Source organism: Ipomoea triloba, chromosome 15, assembly GCF_003576645.1.
Source record: "Ipomoea triloba cultivar NCNSP0323 chromosome 15, ASM357664v1".
Classification (NCBI taxonomy): Eukaryota; Viridiplantae; Streptophyta; class Magnoliopsida; order Solanales; family Convolvulaceae; genus Ipomoea; species Ipomoea triloba.
The window spans coordinates 1201623-1221005 of NC_044930.1; the positions used below are offsets into that span (position 1 = coordinate 1201623).

The following is a 19383-nucleotide window of genomic DNA, read 5'->3' on the forward strand; positions in this document are numbered from 1 at the left end:
AAAACAATAAAAAACTCTAAATGCAAAATAACTGTTGCAAATTGTAATGAATGTTGACATTGTCCTTGTCATAATCATATATGTGACTATCGTGATGGATACGATAACTTTAGATTAACTAATTCATAATATGAGATTAACTAATCCGTGACATTTAACTAATCCGTGACATGATAGTCACCTCATCTTGACGAAGTATGTGATTTAAGTTAATTCATGAACATGATAGACAGAGATGGTTGCACTCGTGATCTAGCTGTCACCACCACACACTCATTGTGCGACCATGATTTTAGAACTTGGCCACCACAATTATAGAGAGGTAAAAATAATTGAATGACGAAAATCTTTTTTTTTTTTTTTCATATTTAGTCCTATAACTAAAGAGAGTAAATCACGATCATTGAATTTAAAAATTATTTTTGTCATTCAAAAATTGTGAACCATAATTCTATGGCATTATTAATATTGTTATAGCATCGAATCAACTTCTTGTATGGTAATAAGTAAAAGACCATCGGGAGAAGTAATTTTTTTCCTACTTAATAAAGGTGAGAAATTGCGATGGGCATTATGTTTGGAGAATTGGATATAATTATGGTTTGGCAGCTTTTACCATTTCATCACACGGAGAATTGTGTTTTTCTCACATCATTAGGAGCCGTCCAAAACTTTACACCGTCCACGCGTTCAAACACTTCAAAATATGGTTTTCAAAACTCTTGATTATTAAAAAATTAAGGGGAAAAAAAAAAAGAAGAAGAAAAGAAAAGAAAAGAAAACGAATGGGCATTGATGGCAGAACTAATATTACAATTTCGGAATTAAACAAATTCCCGAATTTAAAATTCGAATTCCTTTGTTTCAAAGAAAATTCCCAAAAAACATAAAAACAAATGCGATGTCCTTCATCGTGCGGTTTGTGCCATTCCCCAGAAGGGTTAAATTGGTCAATTAAAGTCTACAATGTAGCCGCCCACAGCGGATTGGAGCTTCTCCGCGCTATTCTATACACGAAAACCTAAAAGAGAAAGTAAAGGGGGAAGAAGAAAGAGAAGATAAAAACCACGTGAACGTTCAACGAGGAGTTTTTGGCGTGCGACGAACCGGGCCGGCCCGACTCCGGAACCATCCTTTCATGACCGGGTCGTTTACACACGGGTGGAACGCGGCGGGTTTCCCGTTCTTCGCATTCATACATTCCTTGCAGGTAGAGGTAGTTCCCTCTGTTTTCGCCGTTATCGTCCAGTAGGTGTCTTCGATTCTCGGGAAATTGTTCGGATCCAATTCCAAATTAGGGCTCGGAATCGCGAGATGCATTAGATTCGGATTCGTTCTCGCCATCGCCATGGCGTAATTCTCCCTCTGAATCTGCAAATTGTTTAGCCTATCGTTCAGGCCGGCGAGTTCCGCCTGCGAAATCTGGTCGTAGTAGGAAGGTCCGAACCCGTTGAATACCGGATCCACATTCCTGATCATATTCACGCTCATCTCCGGCTGGTTACGGCGTAGCAAAATCAAATTCTCCGGCTGAGGAGAAACCGCAAAGTCGTTCTCCGACAGGTAATCTCCGTAATCCACCACCGCGCCGCCGCCGCCGCCGTTCATCTTCGCCTTCCGGTTCCGCGACTTCCGCGACCGCTTCAACACCGCGAGGAAGTAGCAGTCCTTCTCGCGAGCGATGAGCGCGAAGTTCACCTTCCCGGTGATCGGGATCTTCCGGCGGTCCACCTTGCGGCTACACAGGTAAATCGAAATCTGGTTGGGGGAAATCCCAATCCTCTGGCTAAGCATCAGCTGGAAAGCCTTGAAATCCATCATCGGGTTAACACAAACGTCCCCGATTCCGATCTCCTGCTCCCCGTCGAAGAACACCGCCTGAAACGGCGCCCCGCCAACATCCTCAACCATCTCTCCCGCGGCGATAGTATAGCGAGTTCACACGACACGATTGCTCATTAATGGCGGAGAAGATCGCAGAGGGTTCTAGACGTGAAACAGAGGGAGTTTTATACGTGAAGGAGACGGGTAACGCAGGGCTTTTCTAGGGTATAATGGTGACTAAGATAAGGCGGTGGGGACATTTTTGGGAAGTAAAATATTCATGCGATTGGTATAGGCGGATGACAGAGTAGCTCCCAGGGGTGGGGCCCACTGGATTACTTGGGGGTCAAGAATGCAGAGGGTTTCAGTGTCTCGTTCCTTAACGAGTGCAATTCTAATTTTTATCCCACGCGGTTGACTGACTAGTTTACTATTTTGTAATATTTTGTTTATTTACATTATATTATAGTTTCGTCGAACTAATTATGAGTCCGCATTTAAAATTTTAAAGAATGACAAATCACGAGTCAGCCCCAGCTCGCGAGACTGTCTCTAATCCTCCATATTGATTGATCCGCTTCGTCTCAGGTTCCTAAAAAGAATCAAACCTTTGCATTGCTGTTGGAAGCAAGAATTTTGTTAGCGACGTTGTAGATTGAGTTGTTGGTGATTGCATGCTTATACAAGTTGAGTTGATACTGGTCGTTACCGATTATGTCATTTTGTTTGGGAATAAATTAAAAGAACATATTTATTAATGACTACTTTTGTTATAAATTTTTTTTGATATATAAATTAGAGCACAACGAATAAGGTAAGCCAATTCGCACAATAAACCAGTTTGAGAGCAAACAATGAAGAAAAAAAAAACTCATTAATATGCCTTGCTAGAAATAGGAAAGAAGAAAGTATATTGATTGGTAGATTAAGAAGGAGGTGACATATATGTTTTTGTTGACAGAGCATTTCAATTGTCATAAGTGGTATTGTTGAAGGCAACTTCAACTGAATTGATCGAATATTTATAAAAACATAATTGATTAATCATAGACAATTTATTTATTGTCAAGATAGATTTTATCAAAAACACAATTAAATAACGATTGCAGACTTTTTTATAACCATGCATTTACTTTTTAGATATTATTAATACCAAATAAAATTTCACTGAGTGGCAAAAACTATCAATACTGCTGGTTTGAGTCGAAATTTGTCACTTCAAAGGGTTGATGCCGACTTTGCACTGAGTTAGGTACTTAGGTTGTGGTATTCTCTTTTCTGTTCTTATTCTTCGAGAACATTGCCTACAATTTTGTCGTAATTTTAATACTTATTTAAATGTCGACAAGGACATATTTGATCTTTAATTTATCTATATTATATAACAAAATATTTCATATTTACTTTGTCAGTCCAAGTCACGTAACCCGAATCTTCTGGGTTTCTGATATTAGTTGCGATCCATATTCAACGTAATTGATGAGAAATGTTTGTTTCAAAATTTCATCATAACTTCATCGAAAAAACTATGTATCCTAATGATGATATTGACAATAATTAAATTTATGATGCATGTTTTATTTATTTATTCTTTTTGTGACATAAATTTTTTAACTAAAGAGATCATAGATATGATATTGTGTGAGACAATCTAAATGTTTACTCCATCTGTCCCATTTTACCTGTCCTACTTACTATTCATTGGTCAAATCAACTCTTTCTTCTTTGTTTATTTTCTTTAGTAATTTTTACTCATTTTTAAATTTGATTTTTTCTGTTTAATAGTACTTTTAGTGTAGTTTCTAAATATATAAATTTTGTATATTAATACTAAATTTAATATTATGAAAAATTGGATTAAAAATAACTTCAGTCAAGCCTCGTTAACCGAATAAGACACATAAAATGAGACGGAGGTAGTAATATTTTTTAACAAAAATGTAATAGTTGAGACATTCTCACAAATTATTGTGAAAGGTGAGAAGAATTTGTTAATGTTATTGGATTGGCTTTTGATTTTGAACAATACTTTGTAAATTTTACTATTGAAGTAGTGATTATAATATAATATATACTCGATCACTCTGTCTTATTTTATGTGTATAGTTCAGTTAACAAATATTGGTTTGAGTTATTTATAATTCAAAATTTCATAATATTAGGTTTAGTATTATATATTTAAAAACTACATTAATAGATAGTACTATTAAATCACCAAACACTTTGTGCTCAGATAACACCACTGCGACTCTCCTTGAGGGCATGTCACAGACCCCGGTTGTGGGATAGAGAAAGTATAGAACACATACTACATTGTAATAAAGTCAAGTAGTCAACCGTACTAAAATAAGTAAAATATAATGTGTAGTCCAACTAATAATTTAGTCTTTTAGTATTTATATTATAGTTTACATAGTTTAGAGTTAACTAAGTATACACCTTCAAAACGCATCAAATGAAAGGTATATAGAGTAGGGAGGTGGTTGATCACAATCCAATAGATTTGTCAAACAAATTTTAATATTGAAATAGGTAATGTGCCAAACCCTATTATTCTAACCTCAAATTTTGGTCCGCTATCCTAGGTTTCTTCAAATCCCTTAAATTAAATTAAATAATTAAGTAGACTAAATAGCTGTTTATTAATTAATTAATATTCTGATGGATGTGGATCTGCTAGCTGATAAACCTTAATTTGGTTTTGGTTTCATCAAATATCTAATCAACACAACAGCACATCTATACACCCAATTAGCTATCCTTAGCCAGCTATGCTAATTAATGATAGATTTTGGTGGAACCAACTTTCAAATCTTCTTCTTTTCGGCCATAATATTTCACTCCATTATCTAATTTTTTGTGAAACACTCAACTCCATTATCTAATTATTATTTTTTGGCTGAGTCATAGGGGCTGAAATTTTTTGTTAGCTAAGTCACTACATGCCAAAGACCGTGTGGTCTAGTGGCACCCAGTGTCCCAGTTTACACTCCCACATGGATGATGGAAGTGTGTTCGAGCCTCAGTGAAGGCAACTGTTGACTCTTTGTGCTTCAGTAGGTTGAGAAAGTAACAGAGTCAGTAGTACTCAAAAAAAAAAAAAGAAGCCCCAATTAAGCATGTTTAATCATAGAGTTATTTGGCTATCTGATTGTCATATCCTACTTAAAATCGGTAATAAGTAGATGGTTATTAACCATCTAACCACGACTCGAATCGATCACGGACTATACTCGGTCAACCCAGCTAACACCCAACAATATATAATTTAAGCGTTTAATTCATTTGAAAGCTATGCAATTAAAATATTAAATACTAAACGTTAAAGTAGTTTAATACTATATATCATAAAAATATAAAATTATGCATCCCTATATTAATTGTGCAATAATTAATTTTTAAAATATCATATATAGTAAAACAAAATTAAATGAGTCATTATTAATTAAAAAACAAATAGCAACCTACACGCATGTTTCTAATATGGAGTAGTTGTAGTTGTCTGCAGATATAAAATTAGCTATACTATACGTAATAAGTGCTGTATATAAAATTATTTTAATTTTATGTCGCCACTATATTTTTAAGGAAAATTAGTGCACAATACTCTTTGTTGATTACCTTAAAAAATGTTACGTGATAATGTGGTATTATTATCTTATCATACTAAAATAAAAAAGCCCAAAAGATGTGATCGAGTGGATATAACATGATTATCGTACTTAAAAGTCACAAATATAATTATGCCAATATTCTCTTGGCTGAACCCGTCGCATCTATGTGCTATTACACAATAGCAGGAAAATAACAAGAAAAAATGTTACAGAAAATATAAAATTTAATATTATAAAAATTTGGATTAAAAATAAGTTCATTCAAGCCTCATTAACTAAACCAAACAAATAGTCAAAGACCTTGTGGTCAAGTGGCACCCGGTGTCCCGTTTAACACTCTCACATGGATGATGGGAGTGGGTTCGCGCTTCAGTAGAGGCAAGGCAACTATGAACTCAAAAAAAAAAAACTAGTGTTTGGTTGATAGGTTTTGTGAATGCTACTATGAGTTTGGAATACCCCATTAATGACAAAACCCATACCCTTATTAAATAAGGGTTTCATCTCCCTTCCTCCTTTCTTCCCATTCCACCCAATTACCAAACATGTTAAATACTATCACCAAAACCCATTACCATTACCAAGTATTTGATATCCATTCCGATTCCGATTCCCATTGCAAACCAAACGCACCCTTATTTTACTCATTAGTCTATATCATTGTTTTTAGTTGATAGAGCTTTTCAACTTTACTAGATTGGCCATTTTTGGGTCCCATTGTACTTTAGTTTGAACATGAAACCTCTCATTTCAGAAGTTACATCTATACTATTTGACCACAAGATTTTTGGCGTCTTATTTTGTTTGTTTAATTGATCTAAACATGCTTAAATTTTGTTTCTTGAATGTCAAAATTATATGCCTTTGATTTACAGGAAAACCCGCAAATATATTTATATACATGGGCTGGGGAATTCGATTATGGGCTGGACTTCAGTGAGTTTATACTTATTTGGGCCTGCCTTCAAAGCCCATGGAGCACTTGACCCGCTTCTAATCCACTCGTCCAATTTTTATTTTATTTTTTTCACGTTTTCGATCTCTCGTTTCTTTCATAGTCGTTACGAAAGAACGAACACTCCGGGTCTGTCCGTCTCTACATCTGATATCTCGCAGATCTGAGAAAAGCTTCTATTCCGACGGCCATTTAACACCTCTAACTCTGAGGATCTCCGGCATCCGATCAAAGCTTCTCTCAACTCGCCTATTTACCTCTCATAGCATCGCCGGCCATAAAAACATTCCGGCATTCTATCCAGTAAGTCTTCTGATTTTGCTGCTCTGCGATCTTCTATACAACATTGCTGATTCAAACTTGATCTGCTCTATACTTCCAGTTTCGCTCTCTATTCTTATATGCTATTAATTTCCGGCTTGCAATTGAGTATTGACCGTTCTGACTATTTGTGTCTATTGCCGGTGTTGCGGCCAAACAAGCATTTATGAGTATTGAAGATTGTTTTTATTGTTCATTTTCGTTTTTGGATCTAAATACTGTAGATGTATTTTTCAGAAGTGAGCTAGTTGCAATGATCGCTTTGAAAAATTGTAAACATACAGCTGAATCAGTGCATTGTGTTTTGTATGTTGCTGTGCGGCATTACTTTTGATTTCAAGCTTGCGTTTGAATCGATCTGGGTTATAGCAGTTAAAATTCTGACTGGTTTGGTTAGTGACTCTGCTTATTTGTTTTTGCATATCTATCTATCAGGTAATTAATGTGAAATGGAGAAGTCGTGCTCTTTGCTAATACATTTTGACAAGGGCACACCAGCTCTTGCCAATGAGATCAAGGAATCCCTAGAAGGCAATGATGTTCCAGAAAAGATTGAAGCCATGAAAAAAGCCATCATGCTTTTGTTAAATGGCGAAACCATACCCCATCTATTTATAACAATTATTAGATATGTATTGCCTTCTGAGGATCATACTATTCAGAAATTGCTGTTGCTGTATTTGGAGATCATTGATAAGACAGACTCCAAGGGGCGTGTGCTGCCTGAGATGATTCTGATCTGCCAAAACTTAAGGAACAACTTGCAGCACCCAAACGAATACATTCGTGGAGTTACTTTGAGGTTCCTTTGCCGGCTGAATGAGGTTGATATCATTGAGCCTCTGATTCCTTCCATCATGAGCAACCTAGAACACCGACATCCATATGTACGAAGGAATGCAATTCTTGCTGTGATGTCTGTTTACCAGCTTCCACAAGGAGAACAGCTTTTGGCAGATGCACCTGAGAAAATTGAGAATGTTCTCTCTTCTGAACAGGATCCATCGGCTAAGAGGAATGCGTTTTTGATGCTTTTCAATTGTGCTCAGGAACGTGCAGTTAATTATTTATTTACCCATGTGGATAGAATTCTAGACTGGGATGAGTTACTTCAATTGGTTGTCTTGGATTTGATTCGAAAAGTTTGCAGGACTAACAAAGCAGAGAAAGGGAGGTACATAAAGATTATCATATCTTTGCTGAATGCCCGCTCTGCTGCTGTTGTCTATGAATGTGCTACAACTCTTGTTTCTTTGTCTTCAGCCCCTACAGCTATACGAGCTGCAGCCAGTACTTACTGCCAACTTCTTCTCTCCCAGAGTGACAACAATATTAAGCTTATTGTGCTTGATCGACTTAATGAACTGAAATCTTCCCACAGAGATATTATGGTTGATATGATAATGGATGTTCTTAGAGCACTCTCCAGCCCAAACCTGGACATTCGGAGGAAAACAATTGATATTGTTCTTGAGCTTATCACTCCTCGTAATATAAATGAGGTTGTCCTTACCCTTAAAAAAGAAGTCATGAAGACTCAAAGCGGGGAGCTTGAGAAGAACGGGGAATACCGCCAAATGCTCATCCAAGCCATTCACTCTTGTGCAATAAAATTTCCAGAAGTGGCAAGCACAGTGGTACATCTACTGATGGATTTCCTGGGAGACAGCAATGTTGCTTCTGCTATTGATGTGGCTGTCTTTGTGAGAGAGATAATTGAAACTAACCCAAAATTACGGGTTTCCATTGTTACTAGGTTACTTGACACTTTCTATCAGATCCGAGCTGCACGTGTCTGTTCCTGTGCACTTTGGATCATTGGGGAGTATTGCCTTTCTCTTTCTGAAGTTGAGAGTGGGATTGCAACCATAAAGCAGTGCCTTGGTGACCTCCCATTTTACTCTGCTTCTGAAGAAGGCGAAAGCGCTGATTCATCAAAGAAGCCTCAACAAGCGAACTCCATCACTGTTTCTTCTAGAAGACCAGCTATACTTGCTGATGGGACCTATGCTACTCAAAGTGCAGCCTCTGAAACTGCTTTCTCTCCTCCAATAGTTGCCCAAGGATCTTTGGCTAATGGCAACTTGAGAACTCTTCTTTTGACTGGTGACTTTTTCCTAGGGGCAGTTGTTGCATGCACACTGACAAAGCTGATTTTGAGACTGGAAGAGGTTCAACCATCAAAAATTGAAGTGAACATAGCCATGACTAATGCATTATTGATCATGGTCTCAATTATTCAGCTAGGGCAGTCCTCAGTTCTTCCTCACCCAATTGATAATGATTCTAATGACAGGATTGTGCTTTGCATAAGATTGCTATGTAACACAGGAGATGATGTCAGAAAGATCTGGTTGTCATCTTGCAGAGAGAGCTTTGTTAAAATGCTTTCAGACAAACAACTATGTGAGATTGAGGAGATTAAAGCAAAGGCTCAAATCTCTCACTCTCAACCAGATGACCTCATTGATTTCTATCATTTGAAAAGCAGGAGGGTAAGAATTATGTGTCTGAGTACATCCTCTAGATTTTTACTAATCACTTTCATCCTTTTCTGATCTGAAAGTACTAGGTATTGCTATCTTAGATATATTCTTTATTGGACTAATGCAAATATGGTGTTCATTGATTATTTTCTACATACCTTACCACTTTATATATTTATGCTTCTTCATCGATGTTAAATCTGTTTTTTTTTTTTTTTTGGGCATGCCCTGACAATGTTACTTATTTGCTAGGGCATGAGCCAATTGGAATTAGAAGATGAAATCCAAGATGATTTGAAACGTGCTACTGGAGAATTTGTCAAGGATGACAATGATGCCAATAAACTAAATCGTATTCTTCAACTTACTGGATTTAGTGACCCAGTTTATGCTGAGGCCTATGTGACAGTTCACCATTATGATATTGTCCTGGATGTTACAATAATCAACAGAACCAAGGAGACCCTTCAGAATTTATGCTTGGAATTAGCAACTATGGGTGATCTGAAACTTGTTGAACGACCTCAGAATTATACTCTGGCTCCTGAGTCAAGCAAGCAGATAAAAGCAAATATTAAGGTCTCCTCAACAGAGACTGGAGTCATTTTTGGTAATATTGTGTATGAGACCTCAAAGGTGCATGAACGGACTGTTGTTGTGCTAAATGACATTCATATTGATATCATGGATTACATCTCCCCAGCTGTGTGCAGTGATACTGTGTTTAGAACTATGTGGGCAGAATTTGAGTGGGAAAACAAGGTACTCCCTTCATCCCAAAAAGGTTATCTGGTTTTGCTTCTCCAAGGATCAACACAATCTAAATTTGACTAGTATTTTAAAGCATATTTACTTAAAATTTTGAGCTTTGATTCTTAAAACAAGTACTACATAAGGTGTAGTTTCTTAATATCTATAATTTTTATTTTCAAAATTTAAGCTATAAGAATATCAAAACTTAACTCAATTTATTTACATTGACAAAGAATACAATAAATAGGACAATTAAAGTGGATTGGAGAGAGTGTAATTTTATCTCTGTTGATTTATGATTTACTTCCATTTCATGATATGCGGCCCCTGTCCTTTTAACATGAAAAAAATATTTATGATAAACTCGAGTGTCACACATTTCATGTCTTCTTCTAGGTTTCTATAAACTAACCTTAATGCTTGACCTCAATACCCTAGATCTTGTCATTTGACCAATTATTATGTAAGTAAGAATTTGATAATTACAATCTTGATTTGACATTAGGAATTTTTTAATGATCTCTAGAGAGTGCTTTACAGTGATGAAGTTCTCTTTTATATAATTTCTTATGCTTGCTTTTAATGCTAAAACTAGGCATTGTTGAGCTTAACACTTCACTTCTTGTGACATTTGACCAATTGTTATGCGTAGAAGAATTTCACATTAAAGAGGTTGACAATAGTGTGAATTTGAATTCTTAGTATAGTGCTTATAAATCAGTCTGAACAACTCTAGATGATGTCACATAAACATATACCATCAAATTTGTTTTAGATTTAACTGCATGTTGGAAGTTATCCTGCTTTTATTTTCCTCTCTTTTGTTTCTATAGATGTCACAGTTGAATTGTCCTTTTGCAGTGATTCTAACATTATGCATTTCAGGTCGCTGTAAATACTGTTATTCAAAATGAGAAAGAGTTTCTGGACCATATTATCAAATCAACCAATATGAAATGCTTGACTGCTCCGTGAGTTATATCTTTTTGCTTGTTCATAATCTTCTTTTTTTTTTTTTTAATAAAAGAAGAAATTAAAGTGCACAGATATCATTTTCCAGTGATTATACTCATTAGGGTGGATCCCTCACAGAGGAAGTTGTGTTTGGTTCTATTTTCATTTTATTTTATAAATTTTTTGATGAGTAAACACTTTACTGAAAACACCAATATATATTTTTTATTTGTTGACTATAGGTCTGCTCTAGAAGGTGAATGTGGGTTTCTTGCTGCAAACTTGTACGCAAAGAGTGTCTTTGGAGAGGATGCTTTGGTCAATGTGAGCATTGAGAAACAAACAGATGGGAAGCTTAGCGGCTATATAAGGATTAGGAGCAAAACTCAAGGAATTGCTCTCAGCTTGGGGGACAAGATCACTCTCAAGCAGAAAGGAGGCAATTGATCTAGTCTTGTGATATTTGAGTCAGCCATACATGTATATCGTTTTTTTGGGTACATCTGAATCTGATAGGGGACGATGCCAACGGTGATGGGCTTCAAATTCAAGTTTACCCCTGGAAAAGGGTATAACTTAACACTAAACTACACCCTGAATCCCATATATGCATATTCGTTCTATAGACCTTTGATCTTTGGTGATATTGTGTCTGTCCTATATATGTCTCGCATTTTCACAGAACTCCAGTTACTTTATGGAACTAAACCAGTAAACCCCTCATTATTAAGCTTAATCCTTGTCTGCTATTTGCTGTATATGAATTTTATGCTTCAGATTCTTTATTTTGGTGTTGAGAAAACTTCTACAATATGTATTACTGACCATGTTTCTATGTTGTCATTAAAATGAACTCAGGATTTTTGGATGAAACTTTGAAAATTTACTGCCACTATTTGAATATGTGAAGTTGTGAACTAGATAAACTCCTTTCTTATGTAATATGGAGTAGTTCGTAATTTACACAACAAATGTAAATTGCACTAAAAAGATCTTGTGTGATTATTCAGAAGGATGTTGATAACTTTTAAGTACAAAAATTATGTTTCACCAAGTGAATTTATATTATAGTCTGAAAATACATTACATACCCATATTTTGTCATTGTAATTTCTACTAAATGACATTACATACATATAAAGGAATGTTAAATCTTAGATGATGGGGTTTGTACTCATTTGAGTGTGACATATATCAGCCAATGTATTATTAGCTTTAAAGCATATACATATATAATAATATAATATATTAGTACAGATATTTAACCTATCCAGACCAGCCCAATGGTGGGTGTTTGCTAAGCCAAAAAGCTTCTTTTTTTGCAGAAAAGTTAGGCTAAATCCGATGCAGATAAGCAAATGAAAGCACAAAAGACACAGAAATACGTACAACAAACCTTTTTTGTATGCGCACTCTGGCACGTATTTGCTTACGGGATTCCACTTGTTGCCACTTCATGCGTTCCAACTATCCTTCCCCCCTGCTACGTAACGACACGTGGCACACGTCATCGCCCACCATTCAATGTAGGCTGCCACTTTATTTTTGTTTGTATTTTATTTAATTTAATTTTTATTTTTATTTTTTATAGATATTGTGTTCAAGTTGGAATGGGAAATGTTAAAAAGGAGCATGGAAAAAGGTGTGATTTGCATAAAGAGAGTGGCTTGCTTTGAGCTGATGGACCACATAATCTAAGTTGATTTAATCCAGTGCAATTTTTTGTTGTGTAATATACTAATATTACACATACTCTTCTTTTTAATTTATTTTTATTTTCTTTTAATTTGCATATTCTGATTAATTCAGAAAAAAAAACAAATTTATATACATACATATTTCAATACAACTTAGAGATTTGACAAGTATATAGGTAGCTTAGTTAATTTTTGGATTGAAGATTGTAGTTACAAAGTGCGAGTTTCACTATTTTGTGAGTAGTTTCTAAGATGTCGTTGTTTTGCCGTGATTTAACTTATCCACAATCATTGGAGGTGAGAAATTTAGCTTTTTGCACCCAAGAATAATATTATATAATAATCCACCAAACATTGCATTATTGATACAGATCTTGAAATTGCTAATCCACACATCATCAAAGAAAGTGAGAAGAAAAGGCAAGTAGCTTGTCAATTTCAAGAGCAAGGACTTTGGAGCCACTCGCAAGAAAATTTAGAAAATGACCAAAATTTCACCCAAACTTACCCAACCCGTTTACCTTTTCATTCGCTAGTTTCCATACATGTTTTCTATTTTCATTTTAGAAAACATATTATCAATACTCATTGATAGAAGTAATAAGTACATGATCTATATGCTATGTATGCAAGAACAAGAATACAATAGATATAAATTAAACAAAGTAGTATAAAAAAAGTATTGTAGTTGTAGTGAAGAGTTATTAATACAAATAGAGTATAATACATAGGAGTTTGGAAAGATTATTTACGGTGGTCAAAGATCTATGGTGGTCGATAAGTATATTAAGTCTAAGAGATCATATCATTGCACTAGCTGAAAGATGTCTTTACTTATAGTGTCGAGGTAATGAACACAAGCTGGACTCTCTGATGTTAGGTTTAATGTGGTGGCGCTACACTGATTGTTTGGATTGGTCATGACACTTATTGATCATGGAGGTCATGTCCATAGCTAGCAATGCTGATAGAAGTGACCCCGACGAATAAGTGGCAAATATTGTAATTATCAAATTGTCCATTTATCTGACCCCGATTGGATAGAATAACAAACAGAGGACTACATTGAGCAAAAACACACAAGTTTGGGACTACATTGGATCACAAAAGTCGTTTAGGACGAAATCGAGAAAAATCACCATAGTCGAAGACTATTTTGAGTATTAACTCGTTTACATAACTATTTAGAAAAACATATTAAGTATTACTTTTAATCGATGAATCTTATATCAATTACTACCAGGATTATACTTAATATTATCCGTAATTTACCTTACAATGTGGACCATGATCCGCAATATAATTTACCATATTCTATATCTCTATCACTAAATTTTTAAAAATGTAACTATTTCACTTACGTTTCCTTGGATTGGGCCAAAAAATGGAACCATAAACCTTAGTAAGAATGATTCCATATACAGCATATGTTTCCTTGAAAATCCTTAAATCCGACAGTGACAACGATTATTACGAACAAAAAATTACTTAAACAAGGAAACTCAACTTGCCAACCCTAAATATCATGACGACGGCGACAAGGACTTAATGACTTATTCCTAAACATAATGATCGATGTGGGCACAATAATAAATTACAAATAGAAAATCCAAGATGCCGATGATGATGTATATAATGCTTCACCTTGGAAAAAATGTCTGGAATTATTGCAAAAACATAAAAATAAAAAATCTTAGACTTTAGTATATATTCTAGAACATTGGTGGGCTGGGACGCCGTATACAAATGTTGGCATAATCTTTGTTCAAAACAGATAGTTTTTGAACTTCAAAGACCCTTACATACTGACGCAATAAAATAGTATAGTAAAAGTTAGAGTAAATTTCAATTTTACTCCCATAAATATTAGCAAAATGACAGTTTTAATCAACATATTTAATTAATTTCTACCAATTTTTATTTATGACTATTATTTTAGTACTAATTTTCATCACGATTATTGTTTTAGTATCAAAATTCATCGCGTCAGACACCTATATGTTTCAAACGTGTCAAAATATAAAATTTTAAAAATATTTTCATCTTTTTCAACTTAATATCCCAGTTTGAGCATGAATAAATGGATTTAAGACTTAAATTGATCATAATTCGCAATTCTCCTCCTCATCTTACCTTAATTTGAAGAGGAGAACTGTGAATTGTGATCGATCTTACTATCTTAGGGTTTAAATCTCTTTATTCATACTCAAATTGTGATCTTAATTTAGAAAGGACGAAAATACCCTTAAAATTCTGACACGTTTTTAACGGATAGGTGACCGGCACGATAAATTTTGATACTAAAATAATATTCGTTGATGAAAACTGGTACTAAAATAATAGTTTTGAATGAAAATTGGTAAAAATAAAACATGTGGACAAAAACTGTTATTTTACTAATACTCGTGAGACGAAAATGGATATATGCTGGTAGAAGCTAGGATATATCACATGAAGATGTAGTTGCAAGAGATGAGTAGATTTGGTACGATGAGAGAGTTGGCAGATTCCAAAATGTAAAAAGACAAGCAATTCGGTAGTTTCGAACATAATCAACTATGGACGTTGCAAATGCAGGAATCCACGTCCACACGTACGTCTGCTGGAGATATCGAGAGTTGTCACTCTCTCTTTCCATGTCATTAAAAGCATATATAATGTCCGGTGGTATGTTTAGAGATGACAATTTCTCCCATTTTCGACGAGAATTCTTGATTTATGTCCTAATGGGGACGGAGATGGAATTTTTTTTAAAAAGAAATTGGGATGGAGGCAAAAAATGTATGTAATTTCCTGTCGGAGACAGGAATGGGGATACCCCTCCCTAATGTGCATCATATATTATAAATTGGATAACCTCCTATCCCATCATCTAAAGCTTTATTAAAAAAAAAATAATTCAACAAATATTAAATCAAACAACTTGTTTATAGAAAATTATCTAAGTTGTCGTATCTTAAAGTGACATTTTGACCATATTGATGGTGATCAACCAATATCTAAACCAATAATAGTGAATAATTATATATGGGACCAACTTATAGAAGCCTTTATAGGAATAGTAATCCACAAATTAAAGCACCACCTTATACTCCCCAAAGTTTTTGACATTCCCAATCTTTCAAATTGCATTCCACTTGTGCTTATCACCAAGTACTAAGGTTTAAAAAACAAAAAGGCATATGCAAGTTGCAGAATTAAAAGCTTGATTTTTACTCCAAATAGTACTTTCATTAATCACTAAAGAGTTCCCAGATCTCCATACCCTTTTCACCCACTAATAATAGAAAGGACCAAGATCCCCCCATACTTAATTATCCTCTACTTCAAGGTGTTCTGCTGTTCGAGAGTGTGCACCGATTAACCTATACTCTTATGTAATAGCTCGCAAATCACACAAGGATAAACTATACTAAAAAGACTCGATTTATACAGAGAATATTTGTAATAATCAGACTCGTGACCTTTAAATACAAAAGTCATACTTTACCCACTCAACCACCTCTTTCAAACGCGCTCTCTATTATATGAGTGGAAGTAGGAGAGAATGAGTGAGTGCTCCAGTTTTGGAATAAAGAATTTAGGGAAAAGAAAGTGCAGCTCTAAGATGGATTAATAAGCTAATGATCTAAGGCATATTTAGTGTTTACTATGAAGTGATGAAGAGGGTGAAAAATGGACGGTTTATGAAAACATAAATAACAGAAGAATAAAGAATGTCAACTTTATATAAAGTGTGATATGATATCGCATTACACGAAATTTATAAATTTCTTCAAGATTATATTCATCATATTATCCCAAAGTTGATGAAACAAAAGGGTGATTAGAAAGGGAACAAAGACAACAGTGATTGGAACAAGAAAGCTGTGTCTGATTGGCCATTGCCCATTATTTCCTATTTTCCTTTCCCTCTCTCTCTCTCTCTCTCTCCCTATTTCTTGCTTGCATTTGTAACCAACATGGCTCCTGGCGAATGGGATCTCACTCTCTGACCGTACAGTTCCTTCTCCCCTCTCTTCTCCTATCTTGCTGGGTATGTATCACTGTCACTGTTGTTAATCTCACCAGTCTTTCATTTTCAAGAAGATTGCTCCCCTTCACCATCTCCCTTAATTGGTTCAAAAAAAAATTGTTTTTTTCTTATTCTTGTAATGATTTCAGGTTTGTGGTAGAGTAGAATTTAAGCTCTTTGGTTGTATTCTGTGTAAAGTTTTGTTCTTTACCAACTACATAGTACCTAGTACATACCCTTTTCTGGTCTCTAAGTAATTGCCAGTTTTTCCCCATTTTTGGAAGATTTTAGTTCTTGTTGTAGATTGGCTTGTGTTCTTAGGTTGTGTAGTGTTCTTATATGATGATAGTATGGTATTAATTTGCTGTTATGTAACTTGTAATCCATTGGGAATTTGTAGTGCTAGACAAGAGTTTTGGTTTAGGAATTGCTAAGAACTGTTATTTTTTTGATGTTCTTGTAGTATTGCAGAGTGGTTTGTAGGCATTGATTTGATAGGGTTTGTGGATTGGTAAGTGATTTGAAGGGCGGATATGACTATGCATAGTGTAATTTCCAAAGAGAATGAAGGGATGGTCCAAAACCCCATTGCGATTTCGCCAACGACAGTGCCTTGGTGGGGTGGGCTCACAGTGCAATCTGCATCTTGTGTTGAGACTTTGGGGAATTTGATGGCTTTATCTGTTGAGCAGCCTGCATCTGGGGATCAAGGCATAGGCGGCAAGCAGGTCGAACGTGGTGTGGAACAGCATCTGCCGAAGGGAAACACAGGCCAATTCGCGATTGTCCCTGGTAATTCCTGGCTTTGCTTTTCGAGTTTTAGTTGTGATTCCATTGTTGTGAGCTCGATGTGAGAGTCCTTTAGAAGAATTGTGTTTAAAGCTCGAGCCTTTAGGCGTTTAGGACATGAACTCTCAAGTGAAAATTTAGTAAAGAAAATTTATAATTAAGTACTAATTACACAGGTGATTGCAAATCATCAGCAAATCTGCAGAAGTTTTCGCAAGTGCAAGGTGCAGCCTCTGCACAGCCGGCTAGTGTGGAATACCGAGGTCCCTTTGAGTTTGGATTTGGCCAACCTCTGGTAAGTTTATTCGTAATATAAACAAAAAATCATAGTGTAGCCAGAAAGTGTATTTTCTCGTCTTACCAATGCTATTTTCCCTGGTTTTCGTTTAAACGACATAGATATGTACCAAGTATCCTTATGGAGAGCAGTGCTATCGATTATATACAGCTTATGGACCTCAGGTTGCGGTATGTCTTCATTATCTGATACTTTATGCTTATTTAATTATGTTCTTGTTTTAGATACAAAGGGAATTGATCTCGAGGCCTTTTATAAAGAGTTTTGCTAGTTTCTTGCAAAAATAGAACTATTACTGAAAATCTGAAATAGGCCATACTGATATACTTGGACTGTTAAATGATGTTTAGGGGCGAATCATGCTGCCACTGAATTTGACATCGAATGAAGGCCCGATATTCGTGAATCCTAAGCAGTACCATGGGATAATTAGGCGCAGGAAGTCCCGTGCAAAGGCTGAAATGGCGAACGTAGTGCCTAAATCCCGCAAGGTAATAAGACTTGCCTGCCCGGCCTTTTAATAAGGTTTTGATGATAACTGTTGTTCAGACATTGTGGATCTTCTCGTACTTCAGAAATTCTCTGCTGCATTATCGTCCTTAATGAACCGTAAATGTCTGATGAAAGTTTTAGTGGAGTGTTAGGTGTTTCCTTGTCTTGCATTTAGTCCTAAATTCTTACATTTCCACCGAAGAAAAGATGAGTAACCTTATTCTGCAGACAATTGTATCTGTTCAGTTATTTCCTTGTTGCCATTTTAATTTGTGTCAATGTTTTGCAGCCATACTTGCACCTGTCCCGCCACCTCCATGCAATGCGTCGCCCGAGGGGCTGCGGTGGGCGCTTCCTGAACACGGGGAACGCCAAGGGAAGCTGCAAGGACTCGAGTGGCAACACGAAGACTGCAGCAGAAGGGCAGATATCCCCGATTTCTGAAGTCCTGCAGCAGCAATCTGACAGCAGGAACCTGAGCTCTTCCCCGGGGTCTCACAACTTCGGTTCAGAGGTGACTAGCCTGTTCTCGAGGGAAGATCAAGACCTCGACCCCTTCCCAACCACCCGCCTCCGCTCACCTCTCCTCGCCCTGCCGGACCTCATGAACGCTGGACACAGCATCCTCACCGCCCCCGGTAAGTGGATGGTTGCAGCAGCAGCAGCAGACAACTGCTGCAACCTCAAAATTTGACAATTAAAGATGCAGGACGGGGTTGCTGTCCCGTTCTCGGGACACAACCCTGTCCTCGTTGCAACCAAACCCGAAACCCCTGCTCTTATTCCCATCTGGTTGCAACAATTAGGTAACTCATCCTTGGCTATCAAACTGGGAGTTCATCCTTGGCTATCTCTCTATCTGTATTGGCAAATCATCCTTGGCTTACAAGCATTCTGGCTGCCCCTATCATCCCTGTCACAATCTGGGCACTGATTTGAGGCTCTTCACCCAGAATGCAACCTCATTTTCATGTTATATATCTATATATACACATACATAATCCTATCTCCAATAATGAATAAATATATCATGAAGATCCAGATATTGGGTCCATGATATGATGTTGCAGATTTGCAGAAACTTGGTGTTGTAAAATATTGATAAAACTTATGTGTGATTTCTGGTACTGTGTTTGATATAAATATGGATTTTATGAACTCTTTCCTTTCTGGGTTTGTTTACTT

At 36.0% G+C, this 19383-nt stretch overlaps 2 protein-coding genes across 3 annotated transcripts; both read left to right on the forward strand.

Annotated features, from left to right (window-relative positions):
* The first annotated feature begins 6482 nt into the window (after nucleotides 1-6482).
* LOC116006453 (coatomer subunit beta-1-like) lies at nucleotides 6483-11780 on the forward strand. The gene is made up of 5 exons (XM_031246818.1): nucleotides 6483-6696; nucleotides 7150-9209; nucleotides 9453-9962; nucleotides 10839-10924; nucleotides 11150-11780. Exons 2-5 carry the CDS (start codon nucleotides 7164-7166, stop codon nucleotides 11352-11354), a joined length of 2847 nt encoding a protein of 948 aa, XP_031102678.1. The 5' UTR covers nucleotides 6483-6696; nucleotides 7150-7163; the 3' UTR covers nucleotides 11355-11780.
* A 4653-nt stretch (nucleotides 11781-16433) lies between these two features.
* LOC116006168 (nuclear transcription factor Y subunit A-10-like) lies at nucleotides 16434-19362 on the forward strand. 2 transcript variants are annotated; one of them, XM_031246456.1, is made up of 6 exons: nucleotides 16434-16640; nucleotides 17083-17411; nucleotides 17603-17703; nucleotides 17808-17876; nucleotides 18057-18197; nucleotides 18488-19362. In XM_031246456.1, exons 2-6 carry the CDS (start codon nucleotides 17153-17155, stop codon nucleotides 18890-18892), a joined length of 975 nt encoding a protein of 324 aa, XP_031102316.1. In that variant the 5' UTR covers nucleotides 16434-16640; nucleotides 17083-17152; the 3' UTR covers nucleotides 18893-19362. The 2 variants fall into 2 exon arrangements, with proteins under 2 accessions (XP_031102316.1, XP_031102315.1); XM_031246455.1 differs by having other exon boundaries at nucleotides 16438-16640; nucleotides 17585-17703.
* The last annotated feature ends 21 nt before the right edge of the window (nucleotides 19363-19383 follow it).

Bases quoted from the DNA above. Each gene is read 5' to 3' on its own strand.
- LOC116006453 (XM_031246818.1), top strand. From the start codon at position 7,164: ATGGAGAAGTCGTGCTCTTTGCTAATACATTTTGACAAGGGCACACCA. The intron at 9,210-9,452 runs GTAAGAATTATG...CTTATTTGCTAG, and splicing joins ATCATTTGAAAAGCAGGAGG to GGCATGAGCCAATTGGAATT. The intron at 9,963-10,838 runs GTACTCCCTTCA...TATGCATTTCAG, and splicing joins AATTTGAGTGGGAAAACAAG to GTCGCTGTAAATACTGTTAT.
- LOC116006168 (XM_031246455.1), top strand. From the start codon at position 17,153: ATGACTATGCATAGTGTAATTTCCAAAGAGAATGAAGGGATGGTCCAA. The intron at 17,704-17,807 runs GTAAGTTTATTC...TAAACGACATAG, and splicing joins TTGGATTTGGCCAACCTCTG to ATATGTACCAAGTATCCTTA. The intron at 18,198-18,487 runs GTAATAAGACTT...AATGTTTTGCAG, and splicing joins TAGTGCCTAAATCCCGCAAG to CCATACTTGCACCTGTCCCG.